This window comes from Cyprinus carpio, chromosome B7 (assembly GCF_018340385.1).
Source record: "Cyprinus carpio isolate SPL01 chromosome B7, ASM1834038v1, whole genome shotgun sequence".
Classification (NCBI taxonomy): Eukaryota; Metazoa; Chordata; class Actinopteri; order Cypriniformes; family Cyprinidae; genus Cyprinus; species Cyprinus carpio.
The window spans coordinates 20,482,754-20,504,939 of NC_056603.1; the positions used below are offsets into that span (position 1 = coordinate 20,482,754).

The window sequence follows — 22,186 nt, forward strand, 5'->3', positions numbered from 1 at the left end:
AATGAATCACTCATTTGAGTCGATTCTTTTTCAAAGGGCTGAACAAAGGTTAAGGTTGGGACAGTTCGGAAACGCACTGAATCTTTTAAAGTGGTTCTTCACTCAGCACAACAGTAACGGGATATTTATAAAATAAAGTAGGCTACATATTGAATTACCTATAATTAATTGCCAAAACTGCATCCTAGATGTTTTCAGCGATTTCTTAAGTTAAGCGGTGCATTTACTAGGTAAAGACATCTTCAAACCAAAAGACTAGCAAAACACTACCACAAAAGCAGTTAAGCTATCAAAAAGTAACCTTTTTTTTTTAACCCATAGATAAATAATCTGGGGGGTAAAATACATGTTACATAAACATATTGAGCTCGACTTTTTATACAATAACCACTAGATGTCGCTGTTTATCTAGGTGTGACGAGTAATTTTAAGGCGTTTAATAATGGGAACCACACTGTTTTCTTGATGTGAAAGTCAAAGAATCATCAATAGGACACAGTACAATGGTTTACAAAAGCTGTTAAAATTAAAAAAGTTGAATGACGAAATTCCATGTAAAGGATAGTTAATATTTATTTTGAGACATGGTGACAAAGTGCACAAAGCAAAATAGAAAATAATAAAAATAAAACATTACAAATATAAACAGATTGCATGTCATTTGAAAAACTAAAAATAAAATAAAAAGAGTACAAATGATTATTAATCAGTAATCTCAAGATACTTGCTTGACATGAGTCCATCATGCAACAAACCCTATACAGTCTTCAGGCAACCCGTGCCGTGAAACTCTCTGTACCATGAGAAGAAAGAAACAAGACTAACTAAAATGATGTGCTTTAACAGTTGTTTGGTCTCTCGGTTTATACACAATTAACATGTATAAAATGTGTCCTCTTATTAAATGCAGAATTTTTTATTGTACTCAGTACTCTGAAAATGTGTGCTTTTACATACTGCCTGGATGAATTTAATCTGGGCAAATAAAAAAATAAAAAAAAGGAAATGCATCTTACTGCCACAACTGCTACATTTACATGTAACTGGGAAATGTCATAAGTCCTTTTAAATCTGATGATATACATGTAGGCTATATTAAGGGGTAGGACCTGCACTAAACCCTCTCATTATAAAAAAAAAAAGAAAAATGAACAAAAATATCATGTTATGACAAAAGAACAACAATTCTGGTCTTTTCTGCCTATGTTTGGCATGCAGACATGGTCCAGGCAGTGAAGGCTACCAGGCCTCTCTGGTTAGCTAAGGATAGGTTATAATCTAATAGGCTCTGACTAACCAGGAGGGGCAGAATGGTAAATTTGAGTGCTGTCATTTGGCAAGGTAACACTGGCCTTGTTTATCTAGTGATGAAGGTCATCAAAGAACGCCAGGGCTGAATGTTCTGCTGATGTTTAGCAACGTAGCCAGTCCTTTTTGATATCCCCAACTTTGACAATTTTCAGAGCATTGTCATCCATTTTGAGATAGTGGGAGTCTTTGAAGAAGTAGCTGTGACCTAAAAATATTTAATAAGTGTAAATACCAAGTGAAAATAAATTAAAGGTTAAAGTTTAATGCATATGTACTTATTTCACTCCAAAAAACTTTTTGTTTATTCAGAATTGATAAATAGAAAGTTCAAAAGAACAGCATTTATGCAAAATAGATTTTTTGTAACAATGTAAAAGACTCAATTTAAAGTAAAAAAAATTTCCAACTCCGAACTTTTGCAAGGTAGTATAAAAAACTGAGGTAAATTAAACTGTGTCTATTTCATATAGTTTAGTTAACCAATGACTTCATTTACCATCAATCAGTGATCCAGTTATCTTTAAATTGTTGGTGAGTTTGGTCTTATTTACAACCTAGAGAAGCTGTTTTTGCTCAGATCCGAACAGCCTAATTACAAACAGAGGAACCTTTCAGACTCCACACAGGCCTGCTCTATGAGGTGTGCACATGTGTGTGTATACCTGTTTGAGTGTAGATGTGTGTTAGTGGCAGCAGAGGAAAGAGTTAGGTGGTCGTAAAAGAATGTATGTTAAGTAAATTCCAGTAAATCGAAACAAAACCAGAGCACCTTCCGTAAAACTGTTATAAATCCTTAACCTCTCTCTTTTAAGCTTTTCTCTCGTTTAGAGTTTTTATGTGCTCTTTAGACAAGAGGCCGTTACTGGAAAAAATGCCTCGTCTTGAGCAGGGGGAACCATATAGCCAGAGTTTTTTTGTTGTTGAAGGCCTAAAGCCAGCAGTAATTGGGTTGGCGTTAACTGCCAAGAATGCTCTACCAAGCTACATTTTAGTTCAACACACACACACACACACACACACACACACACACACACACACACACACACACACACACACACACACACACACACACACACACACACACACACACACACACACACACACGACTAAAATGCAAGTGGTTTTTAAAAGAAATCAGTAATATATGCGAGATCTTAAAGAATGTAGGTGAGAGAGTGGAAAGGAATGAAATGAAAGGTTAATTCAGGGTAGAGGTCAGGTTTTACTTCTCTGCAGAGGAATACCACAGACAAAGCTAGATCTGAAGCCAGGCACTTGGCCATTTGTCTCTTACCATCACTATTAAGGCTGACAGCAGCATCTAGGTCATCAGGGACAGCACTCCAAGAATCTGCAATAATTTTAGGGTAGCCTGGATCCATCTTTTTCTTGGCTTCATTGTATCTGAGAAGTAATGGAAAAAAGATTATATTATAATCAACATATTTCTGCTTTTGCTTAACTTTGAAATTCCCTGACACATCTTCAGTAGGTGTGTAGTTTTAAAAGCATGTGTAAATTCCAGTAAATCTCATGTCTGAGACAATAAATAACATAAATAACAGTTTAACCTTTTCTCTTATTATAACCACTATAATTTGCCTGTACTTTAGTAGAAAAACACAGGCTTCTCACAAACTTTGATATGGGAAATATTCAGTGCAACTGTATGAACATTATTGTAAGTCTGTTATAATTTACAAAAATGGTTTCTACATCTGTGGAACTTTGAAAAAGAATTTCATAATTCACAACTATCTACTTCTACTTTAGTTTCTTAAGGAACACTTGTATTTTGCTCATTAATCACAGTGAACACACACTTTATTAAACCCACAGATGCTGAGAGATATTAAAAATAGATTACCTCCAGAACTTGTTTCCAGCAAATAAGTAAGTCTTCTTGTTCTTGTGGAAAGAGTAGGCAGCATCAATTCTATGCAAATCTGAAGGAAGACCCATGCTGGAGATCTTCTTGGGATAGTCTCTCTCCAGAGTACTGGCAGAATATACCCACATCTCATCACCTAGAGAAACAATTTAAATATTTTAAATAAAAATTGTATTTTGAGGACACACACAATATTAATAATAAAGAATATATACAGTAATTTACAAAATCTTGAATCCTGACATACACTTCCATTAAATATATATTTTTTTTTGCTCACTTATGAAATAACTCACTACAGCTGTATTTTCAAATGAAAAATATCGCACAACTCTAATATTGTGAAATATTATTACAATTTAAAATAACTGCTTTCAATTTTAATACATTTTAAAATATAATTTATTCCTGTAATGGCAAAGCAGAATTTTCAGCAGCCATTACGCCAGTCTTCAGTGTCATATGATCATTTGGATATTATTCTAATAAGCTGATTTATTGGTCAAGAAACACTTTTTATCTAGAGATGCACCTTTCGACCGGCCAGGGACTGGAATTAGCCGATTTTCCTCATGATCTGTTTTGACGTCACACTTATGCTCACATCCGCATGTAAACATGTTGTTTTGCGCGAATGATTCTGATTTGAATTGCATTTAGTGTACACGGAGACTTCTAATGTATTGATGTTGTGTCAGATAAGGCTCAGGCTTAAGTGACTTCATTTTTGGAATCTTGCAATTGGTGCATCTCTATTATTCTCAATGTTGAAAACAGTTGTGCTGCTTAATATTTTTGTAGAAACCATGATGCACTTTCTTCAGGATTCTTTGATGAAAAGAAAGTTCAAAAGAACAGCATTTATTTAAAACACATTTTTGGTAAAATTATAAAGGTCACTTTGTCACTTTTGATCAATTTAATGCATCCTCACTGGATATACAGTATGTATAAACAAACAAACACACAAACATACTGACCCCAAACTTTTGAATGGTGGTGTATGTTTCTAAGTAAGCAAATAAGGACATTTTAAACACAAGAGACAGAAACATACCCACATAAACCTTAAAATTCTTGAAAATGAAGAGAGAAATAATTTAGGGAGAGAGAGAGAGAGAGAGAGAGAGAGAGAGAGAGAGAGAGAGAGAGTTTATACTTAAGATAATTTAAGAGAGACACATAGACAGTTCTTAACATGTCATGGAAGTCCACTGGCAAGCATTACACTATCCCATAAATACAGGATGCAAAACAGTAAAAATACAAGACAAAAACCAAAAGAGAAGTAAAATAAAGCAGTATCATTTAGCAGCATCACATCATTTACTAGCACGTAACAGAATCAAAAGAATATACTGGCAATGACAGGTTTCACTAGATTACCATCACTATCTTCTGTATTATTGATAGCAAGAGACTGTGTCATGACTTATTCATCACTGGATTCGATCGTAAACCAGGTCCCAAAAGCCTTTTTCCAATCGCAAATCTGGCATATATAAACCATAACACATCTCTGTTTCTAATGCCAGTATGTGAATAGAGTGTGGGTATACAGAGATTGATTGAGGATAAACTATGTAAATGTGTGAATGTTAGATTTGGTAGGTTTTGTGCCCAACTTAAATTAATAACAGGCTGCAGAACACATTTTTATCAATCAAATTCTATGATCAACATTTATTCTTGGCATTTCATATGTTTTTGTATTCACAGCCATCAAAAATTCTGTCTTTTACCTGCAAAGAAGACCGTCTTCTCCTCTAGAGGATTCTCATAAGCTGCGTCAATCTTCTCCGGAAGTTCACTCCAAAATGTAGCCACCAGCATGGGCCCTGTTGGCTTCTTCCTGACATCCGCAGTCCTGAAGAGGAATCTGTAACAGGAGGGGTTAGAATTAGACAGGGCGACATTATGCTTGTGCACTTATGAAGAGAAAGACTAAATGAGAGCGAGAAGGGAAAAAAAAAATAAGCAAGTAAGATAGAAAGAGACAGCGTGTGCCAAACTCTAGCTACAATGAGGTGATTCACTGAGCAGATGTTTCTTATTATGGCTGAAGAATGAGTTAAGAGGCGTTTAGACATGTCCAAATTTGCCTCCGGCCTCAGAATAAACCACAAAAACAAAACCCACCACCCCAGACCTCTTTCCACTGACCTATTTTTTAAAAGGCCAAAAGAGTTCATCCTCAGAGATCTCAGGACTTTCAAGTGACTACAGCTCACTACAGTGAAGAAAAGCTTCTGTGAGCAGCACACAGCCTCTGTCAGGAGTTATTTCACTTTATGGTAAGCTCAGTTAGAACTGAACTTTTATCAAACATTTTGCCCCAAAGCTCCACTTCTTCAGCTGAAAACACTTCTAAACATCCCTCCCTTCTCTGTTTATGCAATTAAACATGTACGAACAGAAGACTCCTGTAGTTAAAACACTTCTTGAGTTCAGTTCTTATTTGCAGCCATCTTAGAAAAGAAAAGATATGAGACAGACGACAAATAAATACCACCAAATGCATCAGAATAAACAAAAAAATCTGAGCCAAAGATTAAATCAAATAAAGACTTTCTGGTGCAGCTGAATAAACAAAACATTAGTGAGCCTTTTGGGGGTGCGCTCTCTGGCCTTACTCTCTCCTTCTCTCTCTTTCTCTGTGAAATGGCTTAAACAGCTGTCGCATTTATCCAGCTGGGTGAATATCTGAGATCTCAAGTCATTTTGCCCACACAGTAAAGTGAGACTTGCAGCTCCAGGGTTTCTCAGATTCACAGAATTACGCTGTAATTTGATCATAACTCTATAATAATTACATTTCCACTGCTGAACCGTTTGACTCCTTTCCTGCACAGACAAATAATAATCATCAGTGAAAATATGGAGAGAGGTTCAGAGAAGATTGATTTGTAAGTTGACCTACCATAGGCAGAAATTACCAGACTACTCATGATGCAACAATATTTCAATATGATGTGATTGCAACTTTTACTGTTTTAGAAGCATTTTTGCTATAAATTATAATTTGAACTATTTTAAATAAACAAACTGGATAATCATTGGTAAAATGTAAACAATGAGAATATTACATTTCCCCTCATTTTCCTCCATCAGAGAGAAAAAGGACTGTGAAGATAATAGAAATAACAGGCTTTATTTTTGATTTATGGAATCAACATGATCTGGATATTTTACATCAGTATTTCAGGATCTTGCTTAGAGGGTATAAGAGTCCTATACAGAGTACTCTACAGACATACACTCATACCCAGCATACACTCTTTTCAGTGTGTGTGTGTGGTCCTGTGATGATCTCTGTAACCGCACAGCAGTCAGCTTTAAGGTGTGTGTAGAATAGTGGCTGGCTCTTTTTCGTTCCAAAGCTCCTGATCCATGAGCATGTTGGTAAAAACCAATGATAGCACTCCTTATACTACCCTTATATTTGCTTTGGACACCCCTCCAAAATGTTAACATTTATGATATTTACTGTCCCTCTGATTATGCAAGTAATAAGCGTTGAGCATGAACAGTATTTCTGAATAACAAATAAGCAGAATGGAAAATGATATTTAAATGGATGTAATACATGTGTGTTGATTTATTTCGGTTGTTTCTCAGGCACCCACATAACGGGGTAACTCAAGCAACTTCAATACTGTGGCAGAGGTACCCTGAATGGTCCTTTAAGAGAGATTCTTGACTAATTGTTTTAAGGTAAACAATTAGTTACAATACTGGTTAGGGGTTGACTTTAGTATACAAATATGCTGTTTGCAAATTTTAAGTCTCCTATAGAACAACACTTTAAAAACAAGTACAAATGTCTATAGTCAGCAATTTGTAAAGTGTTTACTTTCTCAAGACCATTTGCTACATTAAAGCAGTCAAAAGCAGACAAAAACAATGTACTCAAAGGAATAAAAATGCCCCCTGATATGGTAATGTCTGTGTTGAGGTATTTTGATTTTGGGATGTGGGATCAGATTTGTGGACTTTCCCTTCTCTACCCACTCTCGCCACCACTTACTTTGTTTGAATTCATGGACTAACAATGTGGCTAAAGCATCAGCGTGATTCTTCTCCTGTTTAAATCGTCATCCTGTTATTCCAACCACTATAAAGCCATAACTCCCATTCATACTGATTTCAAAAAGATATGCTGAAGTTTTTTAATAGGCAGATAAACTGGGTCATGAAGTTTTCCCCAGATGGCCATGGGGCCATTTCCTGTGCATGCAAGCAGAAAGATTTTGAAACCACTACAAACAGATGAACTGAGCATTCCCTGCCAGCAAATGCTGAAATGAAATAACCAACCTGTCCTCCAACTAATACGCTCGTATAGGTCGTTTGTCCAAATCCCTGAAATACGACCCATCAGAGCGTATACTACAATTGCGCCCCTATCGGCAAAAGGTCGTGTTCATATTAATGTTTTGTACTCTTTTTTATTTGTCCCGTGATTTGCGTTTCGTGTAGCTCAGTTGGTAGATTATTGCGTTATACTTTGAAATGCAATCATGCTATCATGGGTTCGATCCCCGAGAATGGACGTGCACGTAAAATGTATATGCTCAAAAAATCATAATTTAGCATGATTTCTGTGAGGGTTAGGTTTAGGGGGTGGGGTTAGGTGTGGTCATTCGAACGAATAAGCCTCCTAGTAAAATATGTACGAATTACTGTGAGATCGGTGTAAAAAGTCCACACATTGCATTTAAATAAACGTGCGTTTTTGATTGGTAATGACGTTATACGTCATTTCATGACGACAGACGCAACGCGATACTGTCATTATTTTTACGCCCGCTAGAGGCCGCTTAACGTTAAAACGTAAAAATAGGTCGTAATAAGGTGCTTGCACAAACGACCTATATGGTCGATTTTTGTTGGAGGACAGGCTCGAAATAACTGCTACCCACAGTTGTGTGTACCTAGTATCATGGTGTTCTATTCAACCAGTTAAATTATTGCATAGATGTTTTGTGGACAGAAAGCCAAAAGTAAGCAATACTATGATCCTGCCTGAATATACTCTGTTATTTTCTATTCACCTTGGGAATAAGGTTAACATTCAAGCCTTTCTGTGAAATGGGTGTCCTTAGTTACCTGTCTGTAAAGAAGAAGATCTCTCCTCTGATCTGGGCTACAGCATCAAATATGATGTTTTCATTACATACATCCATCGGCGTGACCGGAGGGAGTTCAGTGGGCAATGGTTTGTCCGTTGGTACACCTGTACAGAGAAAAGTTTTAAGAGGAATAAAGAAGAGAAAAAAAACTTTGAATCATCACAGCATCTTTATAAACCAGGGGCCGGCAACCTACGGCACGCGTGCCAACAGTGGCACACAAAGGGATAATCGCTGGCACGCGAGCAGTAGGGAAAACTGCATACTGACATACATTTTGAGGTAATAACTTCTCATAGTCACACAGCCTGTTGGGAGCTATAAATACTATTAAAGTGTGAGAATTAAGTTGTGCTAGTCTATGGATGTGTGTGACCGCTGCACATACTAGGCACTTCAGATCAAATGGTCTAACAGCGCTTGTCAATGTCAAAATGACTGAGATGGCCAATCAAATCAAAGTAGGCGGGGTTTACTGTTTACAGAAGCAAAACGCGAAGCGTCAGTTTAATGTTAAAGAGAGCGAGGTAAGATGAAGCTGCAAATCATTTAATATTAGTAAACTTTTTATGATATGTTGTTGGCACAGTGGTTAACCAGTAAAATAAAAAAAATCGAACATCATGCCGAAAAGGTTGCCGAACCTTGTTATAAACAAATATAATGAACTTGCAAGAACTAAAGTGCCTAAGTTAAGTCTATTCTATTCAATATCGTCTTCAGTACTCACCATAGAGCTCCTGGATGCCTTTAACGTCATCATTAGACAACCTCAAGGTTTTGGTGAATGTGTAGACGGGCGCCATGAGAGCTCCAGGGTCCTCAGAGTGCTCCAAACCCAAGGCATGCCCAAACTCATGGGCCGCCACCAGGAATAGACTGTAGCCTGAGAAAAAGACCAATTTATTAATCTGACTGCAATTACATAAGTTTAGATTCACAAGAAGAGAGACAGAGACAGGAAGTGGAAAAAGAATTTTTTTAAGACATCACAACAACTAAATATTTTTTTGCATGCTACAAATTATATATACCTTGGTCAGGACAAAAGCCCCACTTGCGGTCGTCATCAAAGCTTTTGGTGACGGCACACCACATCTTCCCATCGCTGCGTCCCGACGTGGTGCAGGAGTCATAAGTGTTGCCCAGAAATTTATAGGGGAAGACACAGGGTGCACCTTCTGAATTTCCTCCAACCGTTGACATGGCTGTGCCATTTAAATAAATACCAAAAATTTTAGAGGCTGATAATGACGAAATTGTTGTTATAAAAAAATAGAGGGTTTGAAAAGTATGATCTACAGCATTCTTAACATAAAAAAGGGCCAGCCCTTAATTGGAAAAATAAATAAATAAATCAAATGCTTAACAACTAATAAAATACCAAGAAAAGCAAAAGAGGCATATGGAAACTGTTATGATTAATTGTCTGTATCTGTTATGATGTCACAAGCTATAATACAAGCTGTAGTTAGTGGTAAACCCACATTAGATCATGACATTTGAACCTAAAGAAAAACTACAGGAGCCAAGAGAAGCATCAGGGAGGAGTCCTCCTCAATTACACAGACTCAACAGTCTGAATCACACCGATTTTCGACAGACTCAAAATGAAGGACACACCAGCTTCATTGCATAAACAGAGCTGTGTTTTGTAAAAGTTCAGCTCAAGTATGGGACTGTGGTCCAAAGCTCCAATTTAAAGTGATGGCTTGCACCATACTGGACTTGTTTTTGTGACTCTTTTATTCAGCACACACACACACATACATACACAAACAGGAAGAGAGGGCTGCATTCCCAGGGTATTACCACCAGATGAGAAGTGCTGTGCTCCTGACTTGCTTATGCCAGATCAGTAACACAATGAAAAAGATCTCGTAATAAAGAAAAAAAAAAAACTTTTACAGCCTGCTGGAAACTGAGGAGTGAATGGAGAACTGCTTTAAAGACTGACTCACCTTAAAAATCAATTGCATAGGTTTGTAAGGCACTATTCTGTAACATGTTTTTAAGAGCATGCATTATGAAGAATTTAACTGAACAGAAATATACAACATGAAACAGTAAAGTTTATACTTTTGATAAATTTAATGCATGCTTAATGAAGTATTAATTTCATACAGACAAACATTTGAATGGTAGTATAAGTTATTCTTAGTTTTGGTTTTCAAAGGAATTTAAATAAATATTGCTCTGGATTGAGACTTATAACAATTTATAGACTGACCTGTCTCAGGACAGAATCCATAAGTCTTGTCACGGTCATAATCTTCGGTAGTGGCACACCAACGGTACCCATCATCCCGGCCTGAGGTGGTGCAACTATCATATTTTTCCCCCTGAAATGTGAAGGGGAACTTACAAGGAGCTCCATCTGCATTTCCACTCAGTGTGAAAAGGACTGCAACACAGGAAGGAAAAAAAACTCAGTGAGTCAGTGATTATGACATTATTACAGTCACGATGTGTCACACACATTTCTTCCCCAAATTAAATGTGAGATTTTGCACCACTTTGGATGGGAACAGTGTTGAATTATACTTTACTCTAAAACTTAGCACAATAGGTACTCACGCTCATGAGGACAGAATCCATACTTTCCATCTTCATCAAAATTGTATGTGGTAGAGCACCACAGATACCCATCATCTCGACCCTGAGAGGTGCAGCTGTTGTATTCTTTACCCATGAACAAAAATGGAAACTTACAGAACTCCCCTTCTGCATTGCCATACTTCACCTTTACCACTAAATCAAGATGGAGAGAAAGCAGGAAATCACTGTATCACATTTGATAAACAAATGTAGTAAAATGGTAAAAAAAACAAAAACAAAAAAAAAAACAGCTACTTGAATTTAAAGAGGTAACAAGTCACCAGAAGCAAGACAATTCATATACCTTGTCCCTCTCCCAATGTCCACAGCTCATCATCATCAAAGTGAGAGTCTCCTCCAGTACCAGGTCCAGGAGCAAAGGCATGAGCCAGAAGACCATCCTTCCCATCAAATGGGTAACCATCACCATGTTCTATAACAAATAGAACACATTTAACTCAAATATTTGTTTTAATCTAACATACAAGGGATAGTGTTTTGGGTAGGTAATAGTTTTAACATAAGTATAGTTTAATTTTCTTTAGATTTTGTCCACAATTTTTCATTTAAAGCATGCTCAGGAAAGATTTACACTGTGACAATACTGTATTTTTCTGTAATTGCCTTGCGATCTAATGATGGTATTTCCAAAGACCACAATAAAAAATCAGTCTCTGGTGCAGGAAGCTTTATACTAAGGATTTTCCGGAGTGACTGTGGTTAGTATGTGACTTTAGTAGTTAGAGCTGTGATTAGGAAAAAAAATAATAATAATCTGGGGTTTGTATAATTACACCACACTAGTTTAGAAACATACATAGAAACATATTTTATAGAAAGACATATAGTAGACTAAAGGTTTTCTTGAATACCATTTCGGCCGAAGTTAATCATGATGTCAGCTTCTCCATCCATGATCCTGGTGAATTTCAGAGGTGTGACATCACTCCAGACTTTAAATGCACGAAAGAAAGCATCATCAATAGTTTCTTCATCCAGATCTGGGGTGTGCCCTAAGATCCTACGGAAGAAGAAAACAATTGTGCCTTCTTTTTTAACTGTAATTTCCAGTTGATTATTCCATATTTTATTTACTATAATTACTAATTTATGGAACTATTTGTTTTATTATTATAGTAGAAAAGTGGGTACTGCATTTGCTTTTTATCTCATGACTTTGAGTGGCTCTAGAATGCATATGCTTATAAGTCCAGATAAAAAGTTGCCGGTCGTCATGTTCCACAATGGCAACGTCAAACTCAAGTACCATGTGCAGTAAACCTTTGGATGCTTCCATGCTCTTTGCTATGCTTTTTCCATGTCAATAGTTTGCCACCAATTCTTTTTTGCATTACAAAGAGACATGGGGATGTCCAAGCTCCCAGCTCAGTCCAATCAACATCAAGCTATTACAGATCACTCACACACAGCGATCAGAGGACAGCTGGTTACACTGATCACCTGCTGGTGTGCAGCATGGTCTGGTTTCTTTCTCCTAAGGAGGGATCTCCGCTTCAAACCAAAACCAGGACTGTCAAATCCAAACCTGTTCTGGCATTACAAGGCAGTCTGAAATGGTCCCTACAGAAAAATGGAGCAACATCAAACAAATTTGGCAGGTGCAAAAAACTAAAAAAAGGTTCTGTACTAATAATTAGTAAGAGAAGCTCTTCAATAGTCCCAGAACAGCATGGGGTTAAACACTGTTATTCTGACCACCCTGGAATACACAGATGATACTGCTAGCCTCTGACAAAAGACACAGCCATTTATAATGTACTGTACAATGACAACAAGGAACTTTCTGTGCAGCTATTATTACAACAAAATCAATGGGGCTGAATGCTCATCAGAGCTCTAGCCATTGTTTCGCAACCTAGGTTGTATATTTAAATGAAAGAACTTCATGAAACGCTTAATGTTCTTTGCAGGTGGACAGTTATCAAAGCAGCTAGCAAATAACTGAACTTGTGACAGTTACCAGAGCATGTATCTTAATCACATGAAATACTAAAGTTATGCTATTTTCTAGTACCAAACACCAGCACAATCTACAAGGACATTAGCTACATTTCCACCCACCTATTTTATGCACATTTTGGAATATTGCATAAAAACACTGGATGGAAACTTAAATTGCACGTAAATTCTAAAAATGCGCATTAAAAAAAAGCGTATGCGCACATTTGAGTAGGATAAACTTTTTATCCAATAAGAAAAGTTGCGCATAAACTACGATGGAAACACATTTACTGAATAAATTCCTCCATGGTCATCAAAAAAGTCATGTGACTGTGCTATTAGACGGGATAACTTGACTAGCAGCGGACTGATCTCGTTCACAGCATCTATATGTTGTTATGGTCATTCTGAAATGCTTGAGCAAAGTCTGTCATCAAAGTATTACTGTATAATTCCCAAACAGCAGCATCCACCTCCGAAAGCATCGAAAGCATTTATTGTGTTACGTCTGCTCACTCTGAGGTGCAAGTAATTTATATAATATGAAAATGATTGTATTCAGTGGCTTCTCCTATATTCTTAATGATATTTAGTGCCACAGTTTACCAGGAAGTGATGATTTCGTTCTCTTTGACTCGTTGGATGGAAATGTTGCTTTATTCGCATGTTTTATGTGATATTCCAGTTTTGGGCACAAGTTTATTCAAATCTTTGGATGGAAACATAGCTAATATATGTCAACCTGCAAAATAGTGAGCCTATGGACCTTTGTCAGATTAGAACTTATTTAAAGAGACAGTTCACCCCAATATAAATGAATATGCATTCATTATTTACTCATCTTCATGTCATCCCAAACCTGTATGCTGGAACACAGACAGAGATATTTTGAAGAATGTTGGTGAGGAATCAGTTCTGTGAACACTGACATTCATTGTATGGACATTGTATGTTTCACAAAAGAAAGAAAGTCAAGCAAGTTTGAATGACATAATGGCGAGCAAATGATAGCAATTTCCATTTTTGGGTGAACCAAACCTTTAATTTTACATGAATGAAAAGGTTGTGAGGGACAGAAGTACAATCTGTTCAGCTGATGAAGTATTGAAAATATGTCTTTCCAAAAAATTTCCAGTGGGCAAAACTGGAAAACATGAGTTGTGAAAATTAGATGTAACCTCAAGATAGCACGATACATTTGAATATTCACAAACTGAAGAGAGCATCCCTAGGTGAAACTAAAAACCAGTTGTGAAAAAGAATCAGAGTTGGTTACAGTTTCACAAGTAAGAAGCTTCACAGCTTCACTTAATGTACAGAACAGCACAACACACATTTGGGAATGATAAACTGTCTGCAAATACCAACCTGATTGTGAAATTTTTATTGCAATTATTATTGACATTAATTGTGCTGTTTAATATTAATTAACATTTAATGAGGAGATAGGCTTAATATAAACTTCTTTATGAAAGCTCTAAATCTAAATATATGTTAAATGAGCAAAGCTGACTCTGGCAGAAAATTTAAGGCTAAGCCATTTCTTCCACAAATCTGTGTAGAGAGCCTGAAAACTTTACTGGTAAAGCAACATAGCTGTGGTCATGACTCATTTAAACACTGTGAGGACATGTAGGCCAGTAAATATCCTCAAGATCCCAACTCTGTCCTTTTTGTTACAAAAGACTATTGATCACTTGTTTTGTGTTTGATTCTTGGCCAATTCCTTCAATGACAGTAAATATCCATTCATGGCCTAAAATTTTTTTGCATTTCCTGTACTCAGCACAACTTTATAACCTAATAAATTTAGATCTGATGTTCCTTTTTAACCTCCACCTTCAACACAGCCACAAAGGTCCCGCTGGAAACATTCTTTAAAGATATGTTGATTGTGCTCTCTGTGTTTTTAACTGGCTTACTGACTCACACAAATATGGTCCATATGTTTCTTTTTTAAATTATTTTTGTAAGCACAAAACTTCTTGCTCTCTAACTAATAAAAGATCACATTTTTAACATTGAATCATTTGTGTTAACAGGATTGTAAATATATATTAAAGGGTTAAAGTTAACGATACATGAAATTGGATTTTTGCCGATATGCCGATATTTTTCAATTCATTTTAGTCTATACCGATATATTTCCTTTTGTTTGGAAACAACACCAAGTCTCTGCTGTACAGAATTTATAAGCAAAATATTTTTTAATTTTTGTTAGTTTTTAACAAGAACTTATTTGTTAGAATTAAATAAACAATAATGAAGTTTTTTTTTTTTTTTTTTTTACAGTACACTGAAGCTTTGAAAATAAATATAGATAAACTATATATCAATTGCTGCATTTTGTTTCCCCAGAAAGATACATTGTTGTTAACCCTAACATTTTATTTTAAGATTTAACATATGTAGTTGGTCTAAACTAAAGCAAAAGAGTTGTAAAAATTCTGAAAATCTTCTAGAGCAGGGATAGGCAACTCTGGTCCTGGAGGGCCACTATCCTGCAGAGTTTAGCTTCAGCCCTCATAAAAACCTGCCTGTATCTATCTAGTAATCCCGAAAACACTGATTGCCTTGTTCAGGTGTGTTTAATTAGGGTTGGAGCTAAACTCTGCAGGACAGTGGCCCTCCAGGACCACTGTCCTGTCCAAGTTGCCTATCCCTGTTCTAGATCTTATGATTTGTTTAAAAAAAAAAAAAAACATATTACACATTAATGAATAAATCAATATATATAAAATTATTTAATTTAGTGTCATGTTTGAAGGAGAATGAACCACACTGCTGACGTGATCTAATCACTAGCACATGTGAGTTTACACATATTCCTCTTATTGGCAAGACATATCGGCATATTTTTTCATATTGGGCCGATGCCGATATTTACATTTAAAGCCACTATTATCCAATTCCGATATCAGTCTGATAATATTGTGCATCCCTAGTTGAAGTGACTGACAAACAGTAATGATACTTAGCTCAGCATTGTCTGAGGTAAACACACACCTGTAGGTAACGTTTTTCTGTCCCCACTTGGGCTTCCTGTGAAAGAAATTGTAATTGGCCACATCAGGAACTCCACATCGTGGTTTCTTCATGATCTCTACTGTCTTCTGGTCAATCTCTCCTGTCTCAGGTAAAGCAAAAAACTTCTGCATCTTCTTCAATGTGTCCTTCAGCACCATCAGATTACAACTCTCTTTTGGGCAGCCATAGAACTTATTTAAGTAGTGCTGTAAAAAAGATTTAGTAAGGATACATTGAAAGACAGACAGACAGACAGTGAGAGAGAGAGAGAGAGAGAGAGAGAGAGAGAGAGAGAGAGAGAGATGTGTCAACTTTACTGGAACTCTTTAACACATTCCACATATTCCCAACCACCATGTATATAGTGTACTTGTACTTTACATTTTCCATAGATATTGTAACAGTGAATAAAGGCTGAAAGTTAAATACTGTGCAAATACTTAAAATGATACAATTCAATGAAGTCAATGTTGAAGTTAAAGTTCTAAGGGACCCAAATTTAATATATAGAAACATACAAAAAACGTATTTCAAATATATTATAAATATGTTTGTTAAAGGAAATAATTATTATACTTAGGCCTATCCAAGAAAAATAATAAGCTTGCTAACAAACGAACAGCTTTATTCTTTCAGCGAAAAGAAAAAGCACTCACCAGAGCCACTTCTTTGTCTGTGAAAGAAGTATCATCGCCTGGAAACTTTATGATGGGTGAGGGCGCAGCAAAAGTTTGCAAGGAAGCAAGAAACTGTACGAGGAAAACTTTAAGGACAATTTGCCTACAGCTGAAAAACTTAAAGCACATCATTTTGGTCCGGTTCCGAGATGTCCGTGTGTTGGGAAAAAAAAGGTTAGGAACAGGCCTTTACGACGTGTTCTCCGAGCTCCAAGTTTCTCTGACTGCACTGCAAACGCTCTTTCTTTTCCTCAGCGACACATCCTGCTTTCGTGGTCTGTGGAATTGGTTCTGCTTGCACACGCACTTTTCTGATGCTGGGGCTTGAGCTGAGACTGCGCAGCCTCCGGATCCAAGAATTTGGGAGAGCAGTGAAATAGGAGACGCCAGCGGGAGCGAGCGAGCGCGCGCATCATGGAGACACTCAGAGAGAGACCTGAAGTTTTAAGTTAGGCCAGTCGGTTTTAAACACTTGAAATTTTGTTCTTAACTCTGAGTTTTCGTGTTTCATGTTTCACACTGTTCACATATTACCCTGGGGAAATAATTAACCCCAGGTTATTCTCAAGAGTTTACACTGTACATTTGCAAACCAAGGCATAACATTATAATGTGCATATTTATGAAGTCATGACATTGATTGGACAAATCCCCGAATGCTGTTTTAATGGCATTAAGTGTATCTTTGCAAAAGTGGCAACGTTTTTCCTCTCTTGTTGTTTTAAATCTCCTAAACGGAGTTCAGGCCAACGTGATTTACAGCTACAAAGAGGACAGACCACATTTCAGATGTGACAAAATAACAAGCAGTGAAGACACAGCGTCTACAAATGGGAGTGCAGCACGTGATTTACCGCAACAGCTGGAGACAAACAGCACAGCGTCCTCCAGCGAGTGAATTCCTGTAAATGAACACAGCAAAAACAGTCAACAGTCTACTCTCTACTGCTGATTCCAGTTAACTTGTTTGCTGTCACTTTGGGAGTATTTTTCTGTCAGAAAAGAGCGCGTGAAACAAAGAAAACACATGAACATTTAGTGAGGTAAGAATTGTGTAGTTTATGATTGGTTGTCTGTTGCTCAACAACTGGGCTGTAACCTTACAGTAGCAATGAGTTGGCTTGAGACATCGTGCTGTGGCCCGAACGTGGACCAAATGTGGCTAAAAGATTCTTGGGAAATATTGCTCTTAAAAGAAAACTTGGATAACCAGATTAAACCTCAAATGTGTATTGTCACATATTTTACAATTTTCTGTCTACTGCCTAATTAACATAATTCATGACTTAGTGTCACTTTCACCTTTGTGAAGGGATCAGATATTGTCCATTTTTGCTACTTTTGACCTTCATAAACAAAACTGTTTTTACATAAACAACTGGAATAGACACACTGCATTTCAGATGTTGTCACATCCCACAACCTCCTCATCTGCAGCAGAGAGAAATTGGCATTCAATTACACCAAAATACACACATACTGATGGACTTAAAGGCATCATAGAGGATTGTGCAAATATTTTACTGAAACGTTCTATTAATCTATTTTTTTGTTTGTTTTTATTTCTAGTTTAATGCATTTATTTATGTTCAGTGTTTGCTGTCATTTATTGAAGTACTTAACTGCTGTTAGAGCACTTGCCATTTTTGCTAAAATTTCACATTTCAATCAGTCAATCAATTAATCAATCAATCAATCAATTTTATATTTTATATTACGAGTGTTTACTGTATCTATTTAATTAGTAAAAGTTCTCATGTACTTTCATGTTTTTAATAATTTTGACAGAGGATTGACCAAGTTCAATGACTCAAAGAAAGGAAAGGTCTTCCCTCTGGTGGCCTAGTCGTGAAAATACATGAGAAAATGAAAAGTTTCACAGCACCATCCTAAAATGGCCCACATTTTGCACTTTATTTTTTTCATATATTAAAAATACTGTATACTTATTCTGAAGATTGATGTTAAAAGATCTTCCGTCCAATTTTTTGTTCTATCCCCCCGCAGCATCCTCTGCTACTCTATTTTTCTCTGTAACCTTTAAGTCTAAGCATGAGCTTTTATTTTCAGTCATTTGTGATTTGTATTTGTGTATAGAAGCTTTTTGGTTTTATACCGCAGTGCACCACATTTGTAGTCATCTATAAAGGGCACCTGAATGTTTCTATTACTAATTAGTAAATAATGGTAATAATAGGATATTAACATTGGTATTAATGTTACCAAAAGAGTTTGAGGGATCTGTGAATTAAAACCTTAGTAAGTGTGCCCTCTGGTGGTAGACATAAGCCTTCACATACTTTGATGTGTCCTCAGTGGGGTTTATTGAGCTTCAGCAGGCCTGGCCCTGCAGTTCGCCCCTGGATTTCCTCTAACTCCTCTCGACGTCTCTCTTTTCCTCCATTCGAGGGATTAATGTCGACAGCATATTGATGTGGTCTCTTTATAGGCGAAAGCTAGAGGACTTAGCATTGAAATCAAACAGGCTGAATGCTCTCAAAAAGGATTTCTACTGCATATCTCACCTGTCAATTCTCTTGCACTGAGAGGAGTTATTTTTTTAATCGCTGAGTGTTTGCCAATGGAAAGAGAGAGTGTTATGTTCATTTGACTGTGATGTGCGTGTTCATCTCATTTCATGCTCAGGACCGTAAACAGAAAGGAAACCATTTTTCACTTTATCGTTCTCTCTTCATTTCTTTCTGTCTGTGCCTCTCTCACCTCTTTCTCCCTCCTCCTTTTATATGATGAAATCAACATTTGGCCTGTATCAGCGAATAGTGGTGTCCTATTCTCCCAGGGCTTTGAATGCATCTGCTCTTATGAATGCACAACAGGCATAGGGAGACTGAGATGATAAACTTTTGATTTGTATGCAAATTGTTTCTTTTGTTCTGCATTTGTTGGCTGCCAGAGATCTATTACTTATAGCATGCTCCTCCTTTTCGGTTTCTCTCTCGCTGATGCTCTCCAACCCCCCATGCTTCCTCCACCAGAATGCAAATGCACAACTGATTCATCTGTTGGTTGATAAAACATTTAATCAACATCCCTGGCAGAGTCTAAAACTAAATAGGCTACATTCATAAGATGACTCTATAGGAGTCGGAAAATCCTTCGACAAAGTGAAAACATCATATTTCACTCTGTCTGGCATTTCTCTCTAGTTAGTTCCTCAGGGCCAGTCTCTGTGTCTGTTCAAGGGCCATCTTGCTCTCTCTTCCTCTCACATTTTCCGTGTTGTCACTAGTGTAAGGGGAATGCTACATGAGGCTGGTGACTGTCCTCGTCCCCTCTTTCTTTCACATCCAGCTGGCCCTTGCTTCTCCTCTTGAACCACCAGTGTGATTTTTGACTCCAGACGTCCCAGCTGGTTGAATCAGGCCAGTCAACAGGCCAAACTGATTCTGAGGGGGTAGTACAGGGTGTTGGGGATTCATCTGGGTCATGTCAGAAGATCTGTCAACACATCAGTCCGTTTGGGATGTATTCTGACAGTGTTCATATGTGCCACTGAGGGTTGACCTGCCCCTGCTACATTGGACATTTGTGGTCCTGTTCCAATTTGGATGTAAAAGTGTACAAGTACTCACAACAGAGTGAATTAATTTTTCAATGAAATTCCTACAAAGTGAATTTCAGGGCAGTTCACTCGCACTCGCAATACATGGCAATTTGGAGAGGGTTTGTGCACTACCAAGTACTTTTTAAAGATAACTTCTCATCCTTGTTTCAATTAGCATTTTAGGTGAACAATGCCATTTTAATGCCTAAAGCAGTAGTTCTCAAACTTTTTGACTCTGGGAGCCCCCATTGCCCAAGATAAAATTTGAAGGCCCCACTTCTCTAGTTTTTTGTGGTTTACTGGATTTTTAAAAATTTAGATTAATTAAATGGAATTGATAACTCAAATTCTATGGGCTACCTGCTAAAATATTTAATAACTTGGAAAAATGTCAATGGCATTTTAAGATTTTATTAATATATACAGGTGCATCTCAATAAATAAGAATGTTGTGGAAAAGTTCATTTATTTCAGTAATTCAACTCAAATTATGAAATTCATGTATTAAATAAATTTAATGCACACAGACTGAAGTAGTTTAAGTCTTTGGTTCTTTTAATTGTGATGATTTTGGCTCACATTTCACAAAAACTAGTTAGAATATGGTGACATGTCAATCAGCTAATCAACTGAAAAAACCCGCAAAGGTTTCCCGAGCCTTCAAAATGGTCTCTCAGTTTGGTTCACTAGGCTACACAATCATGGGGAAGACTGCTAATCTGACAGTTGTCCAGAAGACACCCTTCACAAGGAGGGTAAGCCACAAACATTCATTGCCAAAGAAGCTGGCTGTTCACAGAGTGCTGTATCCAAGCATGTTAACAGAAAGTTGAGTGGAAGGAAAAAGTGTGGAAGAAAAAGATGGACAACCAACCGAGAGAATCGCAGCCTTATGAGGATTGTCAAGCAAAATCGATTCAAGAATTTGAGTGAACTTCACAAGGAATGGACTGAGGCTGGGGACAAGGCATCAAGAGCCACCACACACAGACATGTCAAGGAATTTGGCTACAGTTGTCGTATTCCTCTTGTTAAGCTACTCCTGAACCACAGACAACGTCAGAGGCGTCTTACCTGGGCTAAGGAGAAGAAGAACTGGACTGTTGCCCAGTGGTCTTAAGTCCTCTTTTCAGATGAGAGCAAGTTTTGTATTTCATTAGGAAACCAAGGTCCAAGAGTCTGGAGGAAGGGTGGAGAAGCTCATAACCCAAGTTGCTTGAAGTCCAGTGTTAAGTTTCCACAGTCTTTGATGATTTGGGGTGCAATGTCATCTGCTCGTTTTGGTCCATTGTGTTTTTTGAAAACCAAAGTCACTGCACCCGTTTACCAAGAAATTTTGGAGCACTTCATGCTTCCTTCTGCTGACCAGCTTTTTGAAGATGCTGATTTAATTTTCCAGCAGGATTTGGCACATGTCCACACTGCCAAAAGCATCAAAAGTTGGTTAAATGACCATGGTGTTGGTGTGCTTGACTGGCCAGCAAACTCACCGGACCTGAACCCCACAGAGAATTTTGGGGGTATTGTCAAGAGGAAAATGAGAAACAAGAGACCAAAAAATGCAGATGAGCTGAAGGCCACTGTCAAAGAAACCTGGGCTTCCATACCACCTCAGCAGTGCCACAAACTGATCACCTCCATGCCACACTGAATTGAGGCAGTAATTAAAGCAAAAGGATCCCCTACCAAGTATTGAGTACATGTACAGTAAATGAACATACTTTCCAGAAGGCCAACAATTCACTAAAAAAAAAAAATTTCTCTCTTTTTTTTTAGTGGTGAAGTATTCTAATTTGTTGAGAGAATGGGTTTTTGTTAAATGTGAGCCAAAATCATCACAGTTAAAAGAACCAAAGACTTAAACTACTTAAGTGCACTGAATTTATTTAATACATGAGTTTCACAATTTGAGTTGAATTACTGAAATAAATGAACTTTTCCATGACATTCTAATTTATTGAGATGCACCTGTGTATATATATATATATATATATATATATATATATATATATATATATATATA

At 37.1% G+C, this 22,186-nt stretch overlaps 1 protein-coding gene across 1 annotated transcript; it reads right to left on the reverse strand.

Moving 5' to 3' along the window:
* Positions 1-555: 555 nt before the first annotated feature.
* On the reverse strand, positions 556-16,949 carry LOC109105509 (72 kDa type IV collagenase-like). The gene is made up of 13 exons (XM_042727860.1): positions 16,578-16,949; positions 15,901-16,127; positions 11,805-11,953; positions 11,237-11,365; positions 10,912-11,085; positions 10,565-10,738; positions 9,369-9,542; positions 9,065-9,220; positions 8,312-8,438; positions 4,945-5,081; positions 3,179-3,338; positions 2,606-2,715; positions 556-1,516 (listed from the first exon to the last, which is right to left on the reverse strand). The coding sequence occupies exons 1-13, from the start codon at positions 16,728-16,730 to the stop codon at positions 1,413-1,415; spliced, it is 1,974 nt and encodes a 657-aa protein (XP_042583794.1). The 5' UTR covers positions 16,731-16,949; the 3' UTR covers positions 556-1,412.
* Between the last annotated feature and the right edge of the window lie 5,237 nt (positions 16,950-22,186).